The sequence below is a fragment of the Medicago truncatula genome, chromosome 7 (assembly GCF_003473485.1).
Source record: "Medicago truncatula cultivar Jemalong A17 chromosome 7, MtrunA17r5.0-ANR, whole genome shotgun sequence".
Classification (NCBI taxonomy): domain Eukaryota; kingdom Viridiplantae; phylum Streptophyta; class Magnoliopsida; order Fabales; family Fabaceae; genus Medicago; species Medicago truncatula.
In genome coordinates, this window is record NC_053048.1 from 55532314 (window position 1) to 55546782 (window position 14469).

The window sequence follows — 14469 nt, forward strand, 5'->3', positions numbered from 1 at the left end:
AAGTTTTACACATTAAGAAGGATCGGTTACTTTGATCAAATTACACCATAATGATCTATAATAAACTATATCTAGATTTATAAGTTTCATTCACCAGAGATATAATTTTATTTAAAACACAATTGGACTTAAAAAAATTATTTAAAATCAAAAGTATCATCCGCGTGCAACCGTAGAGACTTATACTCTCAAAATAATCGAAGACTATAAATGGTGGCACCTCTTTAACTGGATTTAAATCTTAATCCTACATTTTGTAGAAATTTGGCCTCTTCTATTAGACCCAATCCTCATGCTTCAGAGAATAACACATGTGCTAAGAAACCATGAATATGCACTTTTGATTAAACATGATCACTCACCAATCTGATTCTTAAATTTCAAAAACATTTTTTTTGTACAGAAAACAAAACAAAAAAAAATGCAAAAAAAAAAAAAAAAAGAAAGAAAGAAAAAGACATTTCATCCGATCAAGCAGCAGAAGAAAACAAAAAAAAAAGTTCAATCTCAAGTTCATGCGAGGAAGCCAAAGTTAGGATTGTCCTTCTTGGCAAACTTCTAGGTAGCTATATATATCTACATCATTCCATAAGGATGAGTTTTTATACAAGTACAAAACTAGGATCCAACACATTCACCCTGGCCCTGCATCATCAAGATGGTGTTATTAGATACAATGTTACACAAAACAACTTAAACAAAGAAAGTTGTATAAAGCAAAGGAAAGAATGTACCTTTTGTTTGATTATTTCTTGGAAAGATTTCTTCTCCAAGAGGGTCCATTTGGAAATTTGGAGGAAGAGAACGTTTCTCTGACCTTTTTAAATATGCCAATATTTCGAGAACGATAACTACAACAATTATAATACCAGCAAGGAATCCATAGCTTGTCTTCCAAGCATTCGTTGCTCCTGCAGCTTGCATTCCCAATACTATGTTCAAGGCTGCAAAGAATAGTGCCATCCTTCCAAACCAACTGTGGTACAAATTCCACATTTTGCGAAACTTGGAATCCCTATTTGGTCTCAAGAAGAATGCCAATATCTGAACACACATGGTTTTCAAGTCAGTTTAAGTTGTGCATAAATGAGTTTCAAACAACCAAATTTAAACAATTCTTGCAAAAACATTCTAAGTGTTTAATGCGGTAGAGTTAATGGATATACCAACAATTGAAACTCAACCACCAATATAACTTCATTAATCACGAATTCGAATGTCGTTAATCATAATTTTCAAGTGTCCAATTGCATGTAGATTTGAACACGCGAAAGTTGTGGTAAATCACGTCAAAATTTGTGGTCAGTGAAGTTACATTAATGGTTAATGAGTTTAGATTGTTGTCGCAAAAGTAGTTTAATTTTAGTGGTGCAAATAACACACTTGTGTGATTAATCTCACAGCTTTTAAGCGTTAACCAGTTAAAATTGTACTTGACAGTATGATAAGTGAGAACTAAACTTTGTTATTTGCAAGTATTATTGTTATATATTATAACATTGAGTCAATGGCATACCTGAAGAATGCTTAGCACAAGGACAAAAATGCCAATTCCTCTGTGAGCTGGTATGTGGACATGCATTTGGGAGTAGAGTTGTAATCCAAGAAGGACAGTAGCAAGTCCAAATGCAAATCCAACAAATTGAATGATTGAATGTAGATAGAACCAAAGGGGTTCCTTATGTTTGAAGTACCTAGCAACAATTGCACCTACTGGTAGGATTAAGCCCCACCCTATTATACCAATTATTCCATGATTCTTTCTCATTTGAATCAAACTATTGGATGCTGGATCCATAGAACCTGCAAAAGGAATAATTGCCAAGTCATCATGTCATAAGAAAAATGTATCTATATCAAAATTTTAAATCAAAATAATGGCTAATTCAATTATAAGACCCTCAAATAAAAAGCTACCTGATTTTGCACCTGAAGAAAAATCAAATATAATTGTTGTTTTGTCATCATGCTTTGACAGGTGGTGTTCATGTGGATGCTTAGTACTAAAAGCCAACAAAATTGGTTGCTTCCCAAATGGAATTGTTGTTTGAAGCTGAAATGCCAAATAAATTTCAGCCCCATTTGTTGCCACAGCAGCTGGCACATTATTTAGAGGCAGTTCACCTTTGTTTGCAATGACTTCTGATGATTTGTTACCCCTTAGATAATACTGCTTGATTTTTGCATGACCATGTTTATTAATCCATCCCACCATTGCACTTGAACCAACCATCTTTCCATCTCTAGAAAATCCAATCCCCACCCACCCAACTGTGTAGGGTGCAGATAATATGATTGTTGTGGTATCACCATTTTTTGTGTACTGCAATAAAAACCTCACGACATTATTAGATGCAAAGGAACACCTCATGACATTCAAATAATAATAAATCTTTAATTTCTGTAAAGATTTTAGAATAGGAGCAGTTGTCTAAGATATAGAACCCATAGAACATCAAAATTCTAAAATCATGTAAAAATAATAATCTAACATAAATGATTTTGTCTACCAACATTATTTTGATCTTATTGGAATTGGACTCGGATCCTAGAGCAAGGCTTCGGGTCTCCAAACCTCATGAATGGAAAAAATGTGGTTGGGATGCATGATTTCACTAAGGGTGGCCAACCAGATTCTCTACGGAAGTCGGGAGATTAGTTATCAGTAAAGCTCATGGATACTTTTTTACCAATAACAAAGTTATAAAAGACAATTTGAATTTTCCTAAGTAGAATAAAAAAACCAAAAGTTGTTATTTCAACAAACTTATGAATTCTGATGTGCATGTGACACTAATCATTCATTTGAAGAACTAGATCAAAAAACCAAAAAGTGAGTCCATTCTAAACAACAATCAAATCATAATAAGTGAAAAGGAATAAATAAAACCAACAATGAAGAATTAGAATTCTAATTCAACTCGAACTTACCCTCAATTCATATGTATGCCAAACGGGTTTGCATATTGGAGATGATATATTCTGATAAGGTGGAGGAAGGAAAATTTGAAAATTTGTATTCTTGCATGTACTTTCGGACGATGCTGTGTCATCTCCTAATGCAATGGTCTTGAAGTTGAAGATGAGATTCAGCATGCATATCCTAACAAAAGATGGCCATATCTGAACCAAAGATCTTAGCTTTGCCATTCATAGACTAGATCACTGTGATCCAAGGATAGGAACAATGGTGGTTACAAAACTCAAGAATAAGAGAGGAAATGCGAATATGAAAGCCTAACAACAAGACAGTTGAGAGGTATTAGTCTCTTGCATTTCAAGTTTGGAATTTGGTGGTTGTTGGTTGGTGTAATGGTTGGTACTAGGAGGTAATCATCATCATTTTATATTTCTATTGTTGAGAACTCCAAATCCAACTACATTTTTCATCTTTTTTTATTGGAACATTTTCCTGGCAGAACTGATTCATACTCCAATCAAAACTATTCAAACGTTAAAACTAAGAAATGTTTAAAATGTCATAGACATCTGAGTGGCCAGCAGCCAAGGAGTGGAGCAAGCAACTTGAAACTAACCATATTTCATGTTGATTGATAGAACTGTTCTTGACTTGAATTAGATTTGATTTAAAACTTAACTTAATTAGGACTACATCAAATTTCAAATTTAAAATTAGGACTAAATTCAATTATTTGATTAGGTAAAGAAGGATAGAATTGTAAATTAAAGAGTTTAGATGATGGCAGAACTTTTGTATCTGGGTATAGATTCCCACTGAAGTAACAGTATTTAGAAGCTAAAATGCTAATTCTATAACAAGTCCAGCTGAGATAATCTGAATATGTGTTCCTCACCACTCTTCTCATCAAACTTGGCAACCCACTTGCTCTTGTTCCTTTTTCTTGCATGATGATGTCTCTTATGATCAGTTTCATCATTCTTGCTAATCATAGTTACTTCCATACCTTTTCCTATAGAATGTTTCACAGATCTTACTGCTAGTTTCTCATCTTTTCTCCTTATTCCTTCCAACCCTTTTCTATCACCAACCAAGTTATTTGCAACAACAACAGATCTAACAGGATTAACATCTATCAAATTAAGCAACATTGCATAGCTTTCATCTTTGCAATCAACAAGGGAGAAATCAATGTTTTTGTAGCGCGGCAATAACTTTGATGGATCTTCAGTTTTAAATTCTACTTGGTCATTAAGCCCTGAGTTGTTGATTGCTTTTTTGGACTCATCCAGGACTGGCTCAGGAAGAATACACACAACTTTGCCTCCGGTTTGTCGCGCGGCAGCGGCAAGGGCAATCGTTGATGAAGATGCAGGAGATGATGTTACTTCCACTATAAGTTTTGCTTTCATTCCTGCTGCTAATGCTGATACAAATTCATTACTTCCCAACTCTTGCACTCTCAAACTGCCAACATTATTACACTGCTAACAGCAAAAAATTAGATGAGCTAGCTAACTTTTTTTGTCTCAAAATATGCAGCCATCTCTTTCACCTACATATCTTCAACTATCATACAATCAAACAACATACCTTATACATTGAGATCATGTTTGGATAAACAACTTGATTAAGCACTTATCATATAAGTTTTATGTATAAACTATTTCTACAACAATAGTTGGAATAAAGGGTTAAATAAGTTTTTCGTCCTTCAAAATATATAGCTAATTTTAATCCCTAAAAATAAAAGGGGATGTGTCCTACCAAAAAATTTCCTAGCTAATGGTCATACTCATTTTTGTCCCTAAAATCAAAATTGGCTATATTTTTTTAGACAAAAAACTTAATTAACCCGTAAATTTGGAGTAAGCTGAAAATAGTTTATCAACATGTCATAAGTTGTTTCCAAAAACCCTCTCAAAGGGTCTTGCAAGCGCTTATGTCACGTAAATAATCTAAAATAAGTGGATCAAAACAAACACATCCTTGATTCATGTATTGAAAATCTCAAAGAAAGAGCATATAACAGATCTAAAAGAACACATGGATGATAATTGGAATAAGCAGAAAATATTAAGCGATTGTTGAATGTATATGTACATACCAGTCTAAGGGTATCAAGGTAAGCCCTTGCAGCACATGTTGCAGACCATTCCATCACAAAAGATAATCAAGATCATGAATTGAATACACCACAAAAAATAATATAACTTGAGAGTTTTGTTTTGTTCCTGAATTTCGAAAGTGAATGAAAAAATATTGTTGTTATTACTAGCTGTGGAACTGAAACTTATTAGTAACGTTTTTAATTTGTTTCTTTCATGAAAAGAAATGTACAAAAAGCGTAGTCAAGGACACGGAATGGACAAAGATGGAGGAATTCTGTTTCATTATCATTATTATCAAATGCTAAATTTGTGGCATTTCCAAAAATGCATGATTCACGTTTGAGATCTCACTCTCCTACTTTTACACCTAAATAAAATATGCTAATGTAGTTATCACTTTTTTTTATTTCTATTTTTTTTTTTAACAAGCCAAAATAAAATATTATAACCACAAAGCAGTCAATAAAGCACAAGATGTGCCTATTTTTTATTTCTATTATATAATAAGTTAAATGGTGTTTATCCTCTCTCACTTAAGAGAGATTTGGTTTACCCCTAAATTTAAATATTATTTGGTTTCTGACTCCCACCAAATCATGTGGATCCCACGTAAATTTAGTGGATTTCATGTGAATTTTAACAAATCAAAAAAAGTGTGCGTGTATTAAATTGTTTGTTGTTAGCATTTCTCTTTAAACTAGACACTAACCTCCCTCTTATTTTTTGACCAAACTAACCCCTCTCTCTCTTATTATTATCAAATTGACAATCACCTCCATTCTAACTTAACACCATTAAATTTCCTAACTCTCTCACTTTCGCTCACACTAATATTAATTATTTTACTTCATTGTTCAATATTTTTCTCTCCGAAGTTGTATTATAAGTTTCCCTTTTCTTGGTGTAAGTTCATTCTAGCATGTTGGGTGGAGAGAGAAAAAAAATAAAAAACGAACCGAACCGTTTATCGAACTGAACCATTATTAACAATTCTAAAAATGAACTGAAAAAACTCGATTTGATATAATTTTCGGTGCCGTTTAAGGTGGGAGACTTCAATAGGTCTCCTACAGTGAGAGACTTCAATTTTTTTTTTTTAAAGCTTAAATGACCTGTTTTTTTGCAGATTAGGTACATTATTTACCTATTATAAGTTAAAAAGATATAAGTGATTCTTATAATAATTTCATACACATTTTAATGGTATGAATATTACAGGGGACAGTATAGGAAATTCATATTTTCCTTCATTTCATGTTAGATCTAGAGAAAGAGATAAACGTATGTAATCGGATCTCGCTCGATACTAGATGAAATTCAACGAACTTTACATATTTTTGCTCGGATTTGAAAGGCAAGGAGAATGTACATACTTATTTTGAAAATCCACTTGTCAGTCGCAATTATATTTGTGTTCGCGATTTTCGGATGTCAAACCATTAATTGATTTGAATCGTCAATCTTTGAACTCTCAATTTTTATTCGTGGGAAGGGAAAAAATGAGTAAAAACCCTTATCGAGACTTTGGATTCGGGGGTTGGTTTCGAATAGGGAAGGTGTTAAGCACCCTAAACGACTTCGGTACTCCGAAGGAACCGCTTACCTAAGTTATCTTGTGCTAAATTCATTTGGTTACTTGAAAAATTAATACCTAAAAATCTAAGTGAAAGAATGGAGGGAGAAGAAGTATGTTTTTGGTTATTTTTATTTGATTTGGAAGGACAAGTCCTCTGCCTACGTACCCTTTTTAGGAAAGGGATCAAAACCGACGTAGTTCCACTCAAAAATTTCTTTGGTGGGTTAGGTTGATTTTAAGATTTTTCGAAAATGGGTTTTAAGAAGAGGAAGAGGCCTCAAGGCATAAGATAAAGAAAACAAGTGAGGTTGATTGATTTTAAATTTTGAAAATGATTGAAGTTGAATTAAAATTGATTGAGAATTTGATTAAGAAAATAAAGGAAAAAAAGTTATTAAGAAAATGATTTTTTGAAGTTTTGCGTATTTGACTTTTTGAGAAAAATGATTTTTCTAAACTAACGGTGAAAACTAACGTAACGTCGTAAAAACTAACGGAAAGCGGTAAATAAAATGTGGTAGCGTCGGTGCATGTGTCGGTGCTCGTGTTACCTACATTATTACATCAATTCCTAAATACAAACCTAAGGCCTTTATGCCAAAATAAAATGCAAGAAATAAAATTACATCAATTCCCTATTTATACATACTAAGTCAATGACAAAATAAAATGATGAGAAAATTAAATATGCATGCTATGATTTAAGACAAAAATTAAATGGTTAGTAATCACAAGAAATATTATGGTGAATGAGACATAAGAAATAATAAGCAAGAATTAAGACAAATAAAAATTAAGGTCATCATATAAGAAATAAATAAGAAAAAAACATAAAAAGAAAACAAATAGAAAGGATCTTTAAAATTAGAGAAAAATTAAAATAGTGAGAAAAAATATTTTTTGGAATTTTTCTAAACACAAAAATGTTAAAAAGTGTAAAAACAGTATTTAAAAAATAAAGATAATTGAAATAAAAAATAATAAAACATTGGCTCAGCAGGATTAATTCTGGACCATTGGATGAATCCAGAGGTCCAGATCTGAATCCCAAAATCTCGTCACAGCCATTGGATCAAAGATCCAAGGGTTAAAAAAAAAAAACACAAAAATAGAGAAGGTAACAAAAGAAAGCACAGCGACCGTCAGATCAACGATCTGACGGTTCAAACAGAAAGCATACCATAGTCCACACAGCAGAACACATACAGAATTTAAAACAGATCAAACAGTGGCCGTCAGATCATGGAACGATCCAGATCTGATGGCTACTAACGCGATGGAGCATTGTATGGTTATGAGTACGCGCGCGTGTGATCCGGCAGAAAGAAATTAGTATAAAAGCAAGTTTAACAAAAAAAAACCATAAAACTAAAACACTTCTCTCTCTAAGTTAAACTTAGAGAGAGAAGCTCTCCCCTACCTCAAGAACACGCGCGCCGGAGAAGATGAAGAGGGGCGGCCGGAGCTGCTCCGGCGCGGTGGTCGGCCGGAGCGCCGCCGCGCCGGAGTTTTTTTTTTGCTTTTTTCGAATTTTTTTTACATCAAAACACTCCTTTTCCCTTCCTCTACCCGAATCCAAACTCAAAATTTCGAAAACATACACCAAAAATCCTAGATCTACAAATGAAAGTGTGGAAGTTTTACCTCTTTTTCCGGTCTCCTTCTTTCCTAGCTTTTCCGGTCCGGTTCTCTTGTTTTCCCTTGCTACGGTTCGGTTGTTCCTCCCTTTTCCGGTTCGGCGCAGGTTTTTTTGTTCCGGTTCGGCGCAAGCTTTTCTTGTTCCGGTTCGGTTCTGGTTTTCTGCTCCGGTTCGTTTCTCTTTGTTTCAGATCTGTTTGGATGATGATTTGTGTGTATGGATTGATTTGAGGTTTTTTTTGTTTTAGTTTTGTGTTGCTGGATTTTTGAATCTATGAACTTTCTTCATATGTTCATGTTATTTCTTTGTAATTTTTAGTGTTTGATCTGAAAAAGGGTTGGAAAAGTAGAAAATGAGTGTTTGTGAATTGCTGCTGATTTTTCTGACGTGAACAGTGATTTCTGGCTGACCCATTTCCCAATGATTGACAGTGTTTTTATAGTGACAAACTAGGGTTGGCTCTGGTACAAATCAATGACCAAAATACCCCTGCAGCTGAGACTTTTGAGAAAAAGATTTTAACAAATAAATAAATAAATAAATAAGATAAAAACAAAATGCATAAAATAAATAAATAAAAATAAAAAAAGAAAAGAAAAGAAAAGGGAGGAAGTCACTCACGTGACTTTCACTTCTTTGTTTTTTTTTTTTCTAAAAAAATAAAATAAAAATAATAATAAACAAACTAACCTAAAAAAAGAAAATAAAAAGTCCCTTCGAAATCTGACATGAGGTACTTCAAAGTATCCTCCCTGCCGAAATTTCGGTTGAAATGATTAATAAAATACGCCTTTTAACATACAATTAGCCATTTTAAAATGACTTGCCTGTTATGACTAAAAGGATTATAAAATGCGTTTATAAAAATGCAAATGGAGTGATTTTAAATGTTGTAGAAAATGCAAGCGAGGACTTAAATGCAAGATGAAAGTTTTTTTTTTTTTAAATGATTAATGACGAAAAACACAAGTTTTAAAAGGTAAAAAACGAATAAAAGAGAATCTGAACTATTAAAAAAAATGTGGACAAACAAGATTTCAAATGGTCCAAATTTGGGGTATGACAGATGCCCCTATTTAAGTTTCTTCGTCACGAAGGTTTTAAAAGGGAAACTTTTAAACCAAAGGGTCGAGGAGACTTAAATATATAAAAAACGCCAATTTTGGACCGTTTGAAATGCCAGGGATGTGATGCTGATGAATGTGATGATATGACTGAACATGATGCAAGTATGAATGTAAAGATAATGCATAAAGACTGACTGGGGTTCAATTGGATAGGCATCACTGGGGAAAGAACTGATAAATAATGCTTAAAGTCGCCGTGAGATAGCTTGAAACAACTAGAGCATGAACGATGATGTTTATTAACGTTGCTTCAAGATAAGATAAGGATATGATTAGCCGACAAGTGGCAACAGTAAAGACATGATTAGCCGACGAGTGGCGGAAGTAAAGACATGATTTGCCGACGAGTGGCAAAAGTAAAGACATGATTGGCCGACGAGTGGCGAAAGTAAAGACATGATTGGCCGACGAGTGGCGAAAGTAAAGACATGATTCAGCCGACAAGTGGCGAAAGTAAAGACATGATTAGCCGACGAGTGGCGAAAGTAAAGACATGATTAGCCGACGAGTGGCGAAAGTAAAGACATGATGGACCGACAGGGTTTGCTAACATTGTGGGATAGCGCACACACGGTAAAAAAAAAAAAAAAAAAAAATAAAAAAATAAAGGCAAGACATACCATTAGCATTTGCTAAAAGCAAAGCCTCCGGTGAAAGTAAAGACAATGTAAAGCTTGGTATCAGGGGAGTGACTTGATAAAGATAAAGTTGAAGGGAACAAGGAATTTGTCTAAAGACAAAGGGGAATTGTATAGACTGATTACTGGTGAGACCTGCCACATGTTTGATTTGATGATATTTTGGAGTTAGACACACTGGGGGTGATATCTAAGGATATTGAAATAAGTCATTGGGTAAAAACGCAACTATGTATGAATGATATTTATATGCGTGCTATGTATGCATGAATGAATGAGTATGTATGAGACTTATATGACGGCATAATGGTAAGATTGTTGAGGCAGGACTGGGCAGGTCTACAAGGAGAACGGCCCGACATCACTGGACGAACACTCGAAACCTTCATTGGGGATAAAGCCACGGGGAATGAATCAACCATTGTTGGGGTACAGCCCTTAAACATACTGCTGGGGTAAGTCCTCACAAACCGGGGAAGAAGTCGCCATTTCACCAATGCAACACCGTATTGTCTTGTCTGAATAGTCATTGCTTTTTGTATATATTTTTGAAATCCCTAACTTTTGCCTGGATCGTCCTTTCGGATTTTGGATCCACCGGGGAGGTATATATATATATATATATATATATTTTTTTTTTTTTTTTTTTCAATGACTACTGCTCCTTCGTTGAACCTGCTAGTTTCGGACCAACTGTTGACACATACTTCTGTATTTTCAAACTGTTCGATGGAGAACGTGCCATTTGAAATATTTGTGGATTGGCGACATCTCTGGATCAGCCACACTAGCGATGACACTTTTAATGAGATACCATTGAAATAAGACACTGGATGGTAATGCAATTCATTTATAAATGATATTTGCATGCATGTTAGATGTGCATGAATGTTATATGCATGTATATGTATATGAATGAATGTATGAATATACGCATGAAACTTGTAGGACCGTATGACTGTATATAACAGGTGAAACTGACAAACAAGACTGGATAGGTAAGATAGGAGGTTGAACGACATCGCAGTACAAACACTCAGCAATCTTCATTGGAAATAATATCACTGGAGATGAATCAACTTAATGTTGGGGTAAAGCACGATATCAAACCACTGGTAGGGGAAACAAACCATTAATCAGACCACTGAAAGGAGAATGCCCCATAATCAAACCACTTGAAGGGAGAATGGCGCATAATCAAACCACAAGCAGAAGTTGCCATTAATCAACCCACAAGAGAGGTACCAACCCATGTTTTGGCAGAAGTCGCCATACATCAAACCATAGGCAGAAGTTGCCATTTGTAAACCAATACCGAGTGCATTCTTCCATTTGACCCTCTTGCACTGTGATGTCTCTGTCTTTGTTTTTTTTTTTTTTCTTTTATATTTTTTGAATCCCTAACTTTTGTCTGGACCGCCCTTTCGGGTTTTCAATCCACCGGGAATATATTCTTTTTGTTTGTATGCCCCTAATTTTTGCCTGGACCGCCCTTTCGGGTTTTCAGTCCACCGGGACGCTCATTTTTGGCTTAAGCCGCCCTTTCGGGTTTTCGACTTAATGAGTTTTTTTTTTTTTTTTTTTTTTTTTTTTTTTTTTGACAGAGGTCATCTCTCAGCTTTTGGTCATGCCAACCTTGCAGAGCTTAACTGTCCTTGAGACGGAAGTTGATGTATGTTTCACCTGCTCATAAGTTCAAAGAAGATGTACCTGTTGTTTATGCTTTTCAGAAGACATGATAAAAGTTGTTTTTTTTTTTTTTTAAAAGATTTTTTTTATTTTTTTTTGCTTTAGGTATTAACATCAAAAATAGAAGAAAAGTTTGCAAACAGAATAAATGAGAATTTCAAATAAATAGGCACAAGCTCAAGTTAATGTAAATGGAGTGGTGGCCTGCCAAAGGCGTGGTTCCACGGATTTTAAAAGTTTGGAAAATGGTAATTAAATGGAAAAGGTACATTGAACACAATAACCACTGTTTCCTCTACCAACTTTGAATTTCACTGTTCTGAGTATTTGATTTGCAGACGCTTCAGAACGGAAGCCCTTTAACAACTAAGATGCCCCAGATGAATCATATCTGATTTGATGCAGTTACCTTGCCATGAGTCGGAGGTCTCTTGACGGCTGAAATGCCCCATATGAATCATGTCCGACCAGATGCAGTTACTTTGTCATGATCCTTAACTTTTGCATAGATCGCCCTTGCGGGTTTCAACCTATCAGGATAATCATCATTTCATTTTTTTTTATATATGTCTCTTACTTTTGCATGGACCGCCCTTTTGGGTTTTCAGTCCATCGAGACGCTCTTTTTTTTGCCTAAGCCGCCTTTTCAGGTTTGCGACTTATCGAGCTTTTTCATTTTAACAAAGTATTTCTTGACTGCATCGGTATTCACAGGACATACAAGTTTACCCTCATTCTTTGTATTAGGCATTCATTGCCCCTGGAACTTGGTTAAATCAGATAGTATAACTTTTGAGCACAAGGCCACTCTCTTGACATTCATGGGGACGAGCCTTCTCTTGTTGAAAACTTGCTTCATGCTTTTGATACAACTGTCCACGCCATATGGCAGTAACACTTTTAAATTCAATCAAGCTTAGCTTTCATTGGAACTCCCGTTGACGGGACTTTGACCTCCATGTGAGGCACTGCGTTTATGTTTTATGCAGAGGGATGGAGGGTGGGTTGCCCATGTTGAAGAGTGCACTTGAAGTACAATATCCTTGCAAGACAAATGGTAGCATCTCGTGCCAGTCTTTGTACATGAAAATCCACTTTTGGACAATCTTTCTTGATATTTGCTGCTTCTATGGCCAAGATGCCCTAGTAGGAGAGAAATCTTAGTGGAAGTTTCTTCATCATCCTCTTCTTCAGCCTCATATACAAGGAACTCAAAGTCGAGCGAGAGTACAGGGTTTAAGTGTTCAATGGGTTTATTAATGCATGATTTGATTATTGATACAAATATTATGATTATGCAGATATGTGGAAATGATTAAAGAAAAAGAAATTTTTGGTTTTTTTGTATTACCATTTTCCCAGAAAAAGCACAAAATAAAAGAAGGTCGGGACCAAGACGACCTTTTCATTAATGATGAAAATAGATACAGCAAAAAGCCCTAAACAAGTTCACTTCCGTCTCGGGTGGGACGAAAGGATTTTTTTTTATTTTTTTTTATTTTTTATTTTTTAAAAAAAAAAACATAAAGCCACAAACAAACATATTAATTGAACAAAAGAGTAGTAGAAATAAACATCAGCAAAGGCCCAATTGTAGCTAAACACTCCACATGTCAACACAAGGTCCAAAAATCCGATAGCAGGTTAACTTGCACATTCAGATCCAAATTCTTCGAAAGGTATGAGATCGTCTTCGATCAGTTTCTGGACTTCAAACTTTAAAGAAAACAGCGCTCAACATCATGACCTTGTGCCCCTTGATGGAAAACACAAAAGAGATCAGGTCTCCATCGAGCCGGCAATTTCTTCGGTATTGGAGGAGTTGGCCTAGTCTGGACAAGGTTCCTCTCAAGCAAATAGGGAAACAACTCCCCATATTTCATTGGAATCGGATCAAATTTAATTCTTGGAGCCTGTTGTCGAGGCTGTTGTTGATATTGCTGAAACTGGGGCTGATAACCCGGATTGCGGACAACATTCATGATGGGCAAAACAGTGGTAACAGAGTGAGAATCCAGATACTGTTGTTGACTTGGTCGAAACTGGGGTTGATAACCCGGATCTTGAACAACATTGGTGATGGGTCTAACAGCGGCAACAGAGTGAGGAGCCAGATGTTGTTGTTGAAGTAGCACTTTTATATCTTGGTCATCGAAGGACCAGACGTTATTTTCAATCAACTTCTGAACTTCTTCTTTCAAAGGGTAGCATTGCTCAGTGTCATGACCTGGTGCCCCTTGATGGAATACACAGTTGAGGTCAGGGCGATACCAAGGTGGCAGCGAATTCGGCACCCGAGGAAGTGGTAGGGTTTGAACAAGGTTCTTCTTAAGCAAAATGGGAAGCAAATCCGCATATTTCACAGGAATCGGGTCACACTGAGATGCTTTTTGGACCTGATTTTGCGGAATGAACTTCTGAGGAACCTGATTCTGAGGGATAGACTGCCGAGGAGCCTGTTGTCGAGGCTTTTGAGGGCACATTGGCTGATATGGTGATTGAGGCCTTTGTTGGACAAGCGGTGGATCGTTTGTAGCCATCAATGAAGATACAAGGCTAGTTAACTTCTCTACCTCAGCCCTAAGTGTTGTTACTTCTCCACGAAGCTCGTGGACCTCTTGCTCAAGTTGATCCATCTTTTGTGTTTGCACGAGTGTCTGCATATGTGAGCCGAACTTGGATGAAGACATCTGACCACTTTACTAATGAATTGACCCTTTTATGGAGAAGACACAGTGTGAGATACAGACTAGAAACTATGAATGCAAA

At 35.6% G+C, this 14469-nt stretch overlaps 3 protein-coding genes across 5 annotated transcripts; all 3 read right to left on the reverse strand.

Annotated features, from left to right (window-relative positions):
• Positions 1 to 317: 317 nt before the first annotated feature.
• LOC25499729 (cytochrome b561 and DOMON domain-containing protein At3g61750) lies at positions 318 to 3551 on the reverse strand. 2 transcript variants are annotated; one of them, XM_039828194.1, is made up of 5 exons: positions 2932 to 3551; positions 1930 to 2323; positions 1517 to 1803; positions 735 to 1044; positions 318 to 645 (listed from the first exon to the last, which is right to left on the reverse strand). In XM_039828194.1, the coding sequence occupies exons 1-5, from the start codon at positions 3148 to 3150 to the stop codon at positions 635 to 637; spliced, it is 1221 nt and encodes a 406-aa protein (XP_039684128.1). In that variant the 5' UTR covers positions 3151 to 3551; the 3' UTR covers positions 318 to 634. The 2 variants fall into 2 exon arrangements, with proteins under 2 accessions (XP_039684128.1, XP_013450601.1); XM_013595147.3 differs by having other exon boundaries at positions 1918 to 2323.
• A 106-nt stretch (positions 3552 to 3657) lies between these two features.
• LOC25499730 (uncharacterized) lies at positions 3658 to 5404 on the reverse strand. Of its 2 annotated transcripts, none has more exons than XM_013595148.3 (2): positions 5028 to 5404; positions 3658 to 4404 (listed from the first exon to the last, which is right to left on the reverse strand). In XM_013595148.3, exons 1-2 carry the CDS (start codon positions 5079 to 5081, stop codon positions 3772 to 3774), a joined length of 687 nt encoding a protein of 228 aa, XP_013450602.1. In that variant the 5' UTR covers positions 5082 to 5404; the 3' UTR covers positions 3658 to 3771. The 2 variants fall into 2 exon arrangements, with proteins under 2 accessions (XP_013450602.1, XP_024626957.1); XM_024771189.2 differs by having other exon boundaries at positions 3658 to 4475; positions 5028 to 5401.
• An 8014-nt stretch (positions 5405 to 13418) lies between these two features.
• On the reverse strand, positions 13419 to 14336 carry LOC120577093 (alpha/beta-gliadin-like). Its single transcript, XM_039828033.1, has one exon. The coding sequence runs from the start codon at positions 14334 to 14336 to the stop codon at positions 13419 to 13421; it is 918 nt and encodes a 305-aa protein (XP_039683967.1).
• Positions 14337 to 14469: the final 133 nt, after the last annotated feature.

Coding starts and splice junctions, on each gene's coding strand:
- LOC25499729 (XM_013595147.3), bottom strand. CDS start 3,150: ATGGCAAAGCTAAGATCTTTGGTTCAGATATGGCCATCTTTTGTTAGG. Junction 2,324..2,931: donor GGCATACATATGAATTGAGG/GTAAGTTCGAGT, acceptor TTTTTATTGCAG/TACACAAAAAATGGTGATAC. Junction 1,045..1,516: donor TTGTGCTAAGCATTCTTCAG/GTATGCCATTGA, acceptor ATGTGTGTTCAG/ATATTGGCATTCTTCTTGAG.
- LOC25499730 (XM_013595148.3), bottom strand. CDS start 5,081: ATGGAATGGTCTGCAACATGTGCTGCAAGGGCTTACCTTGATACCCTT. Junction 4,405..5,027: donor ACCTTGATACCCTTAGACTG/GTATGTACATAT, acceptor TGCTGTTAGCAG/TGTAATAATGTTGGCAGTTT.
- LOC120577093 (XM_039828033.1), bottom strand. CDS start 14,336: ATGGATCAACTTGAGCAAGAGGTCCACGAGCTTCGTGGAGAAGTAACA.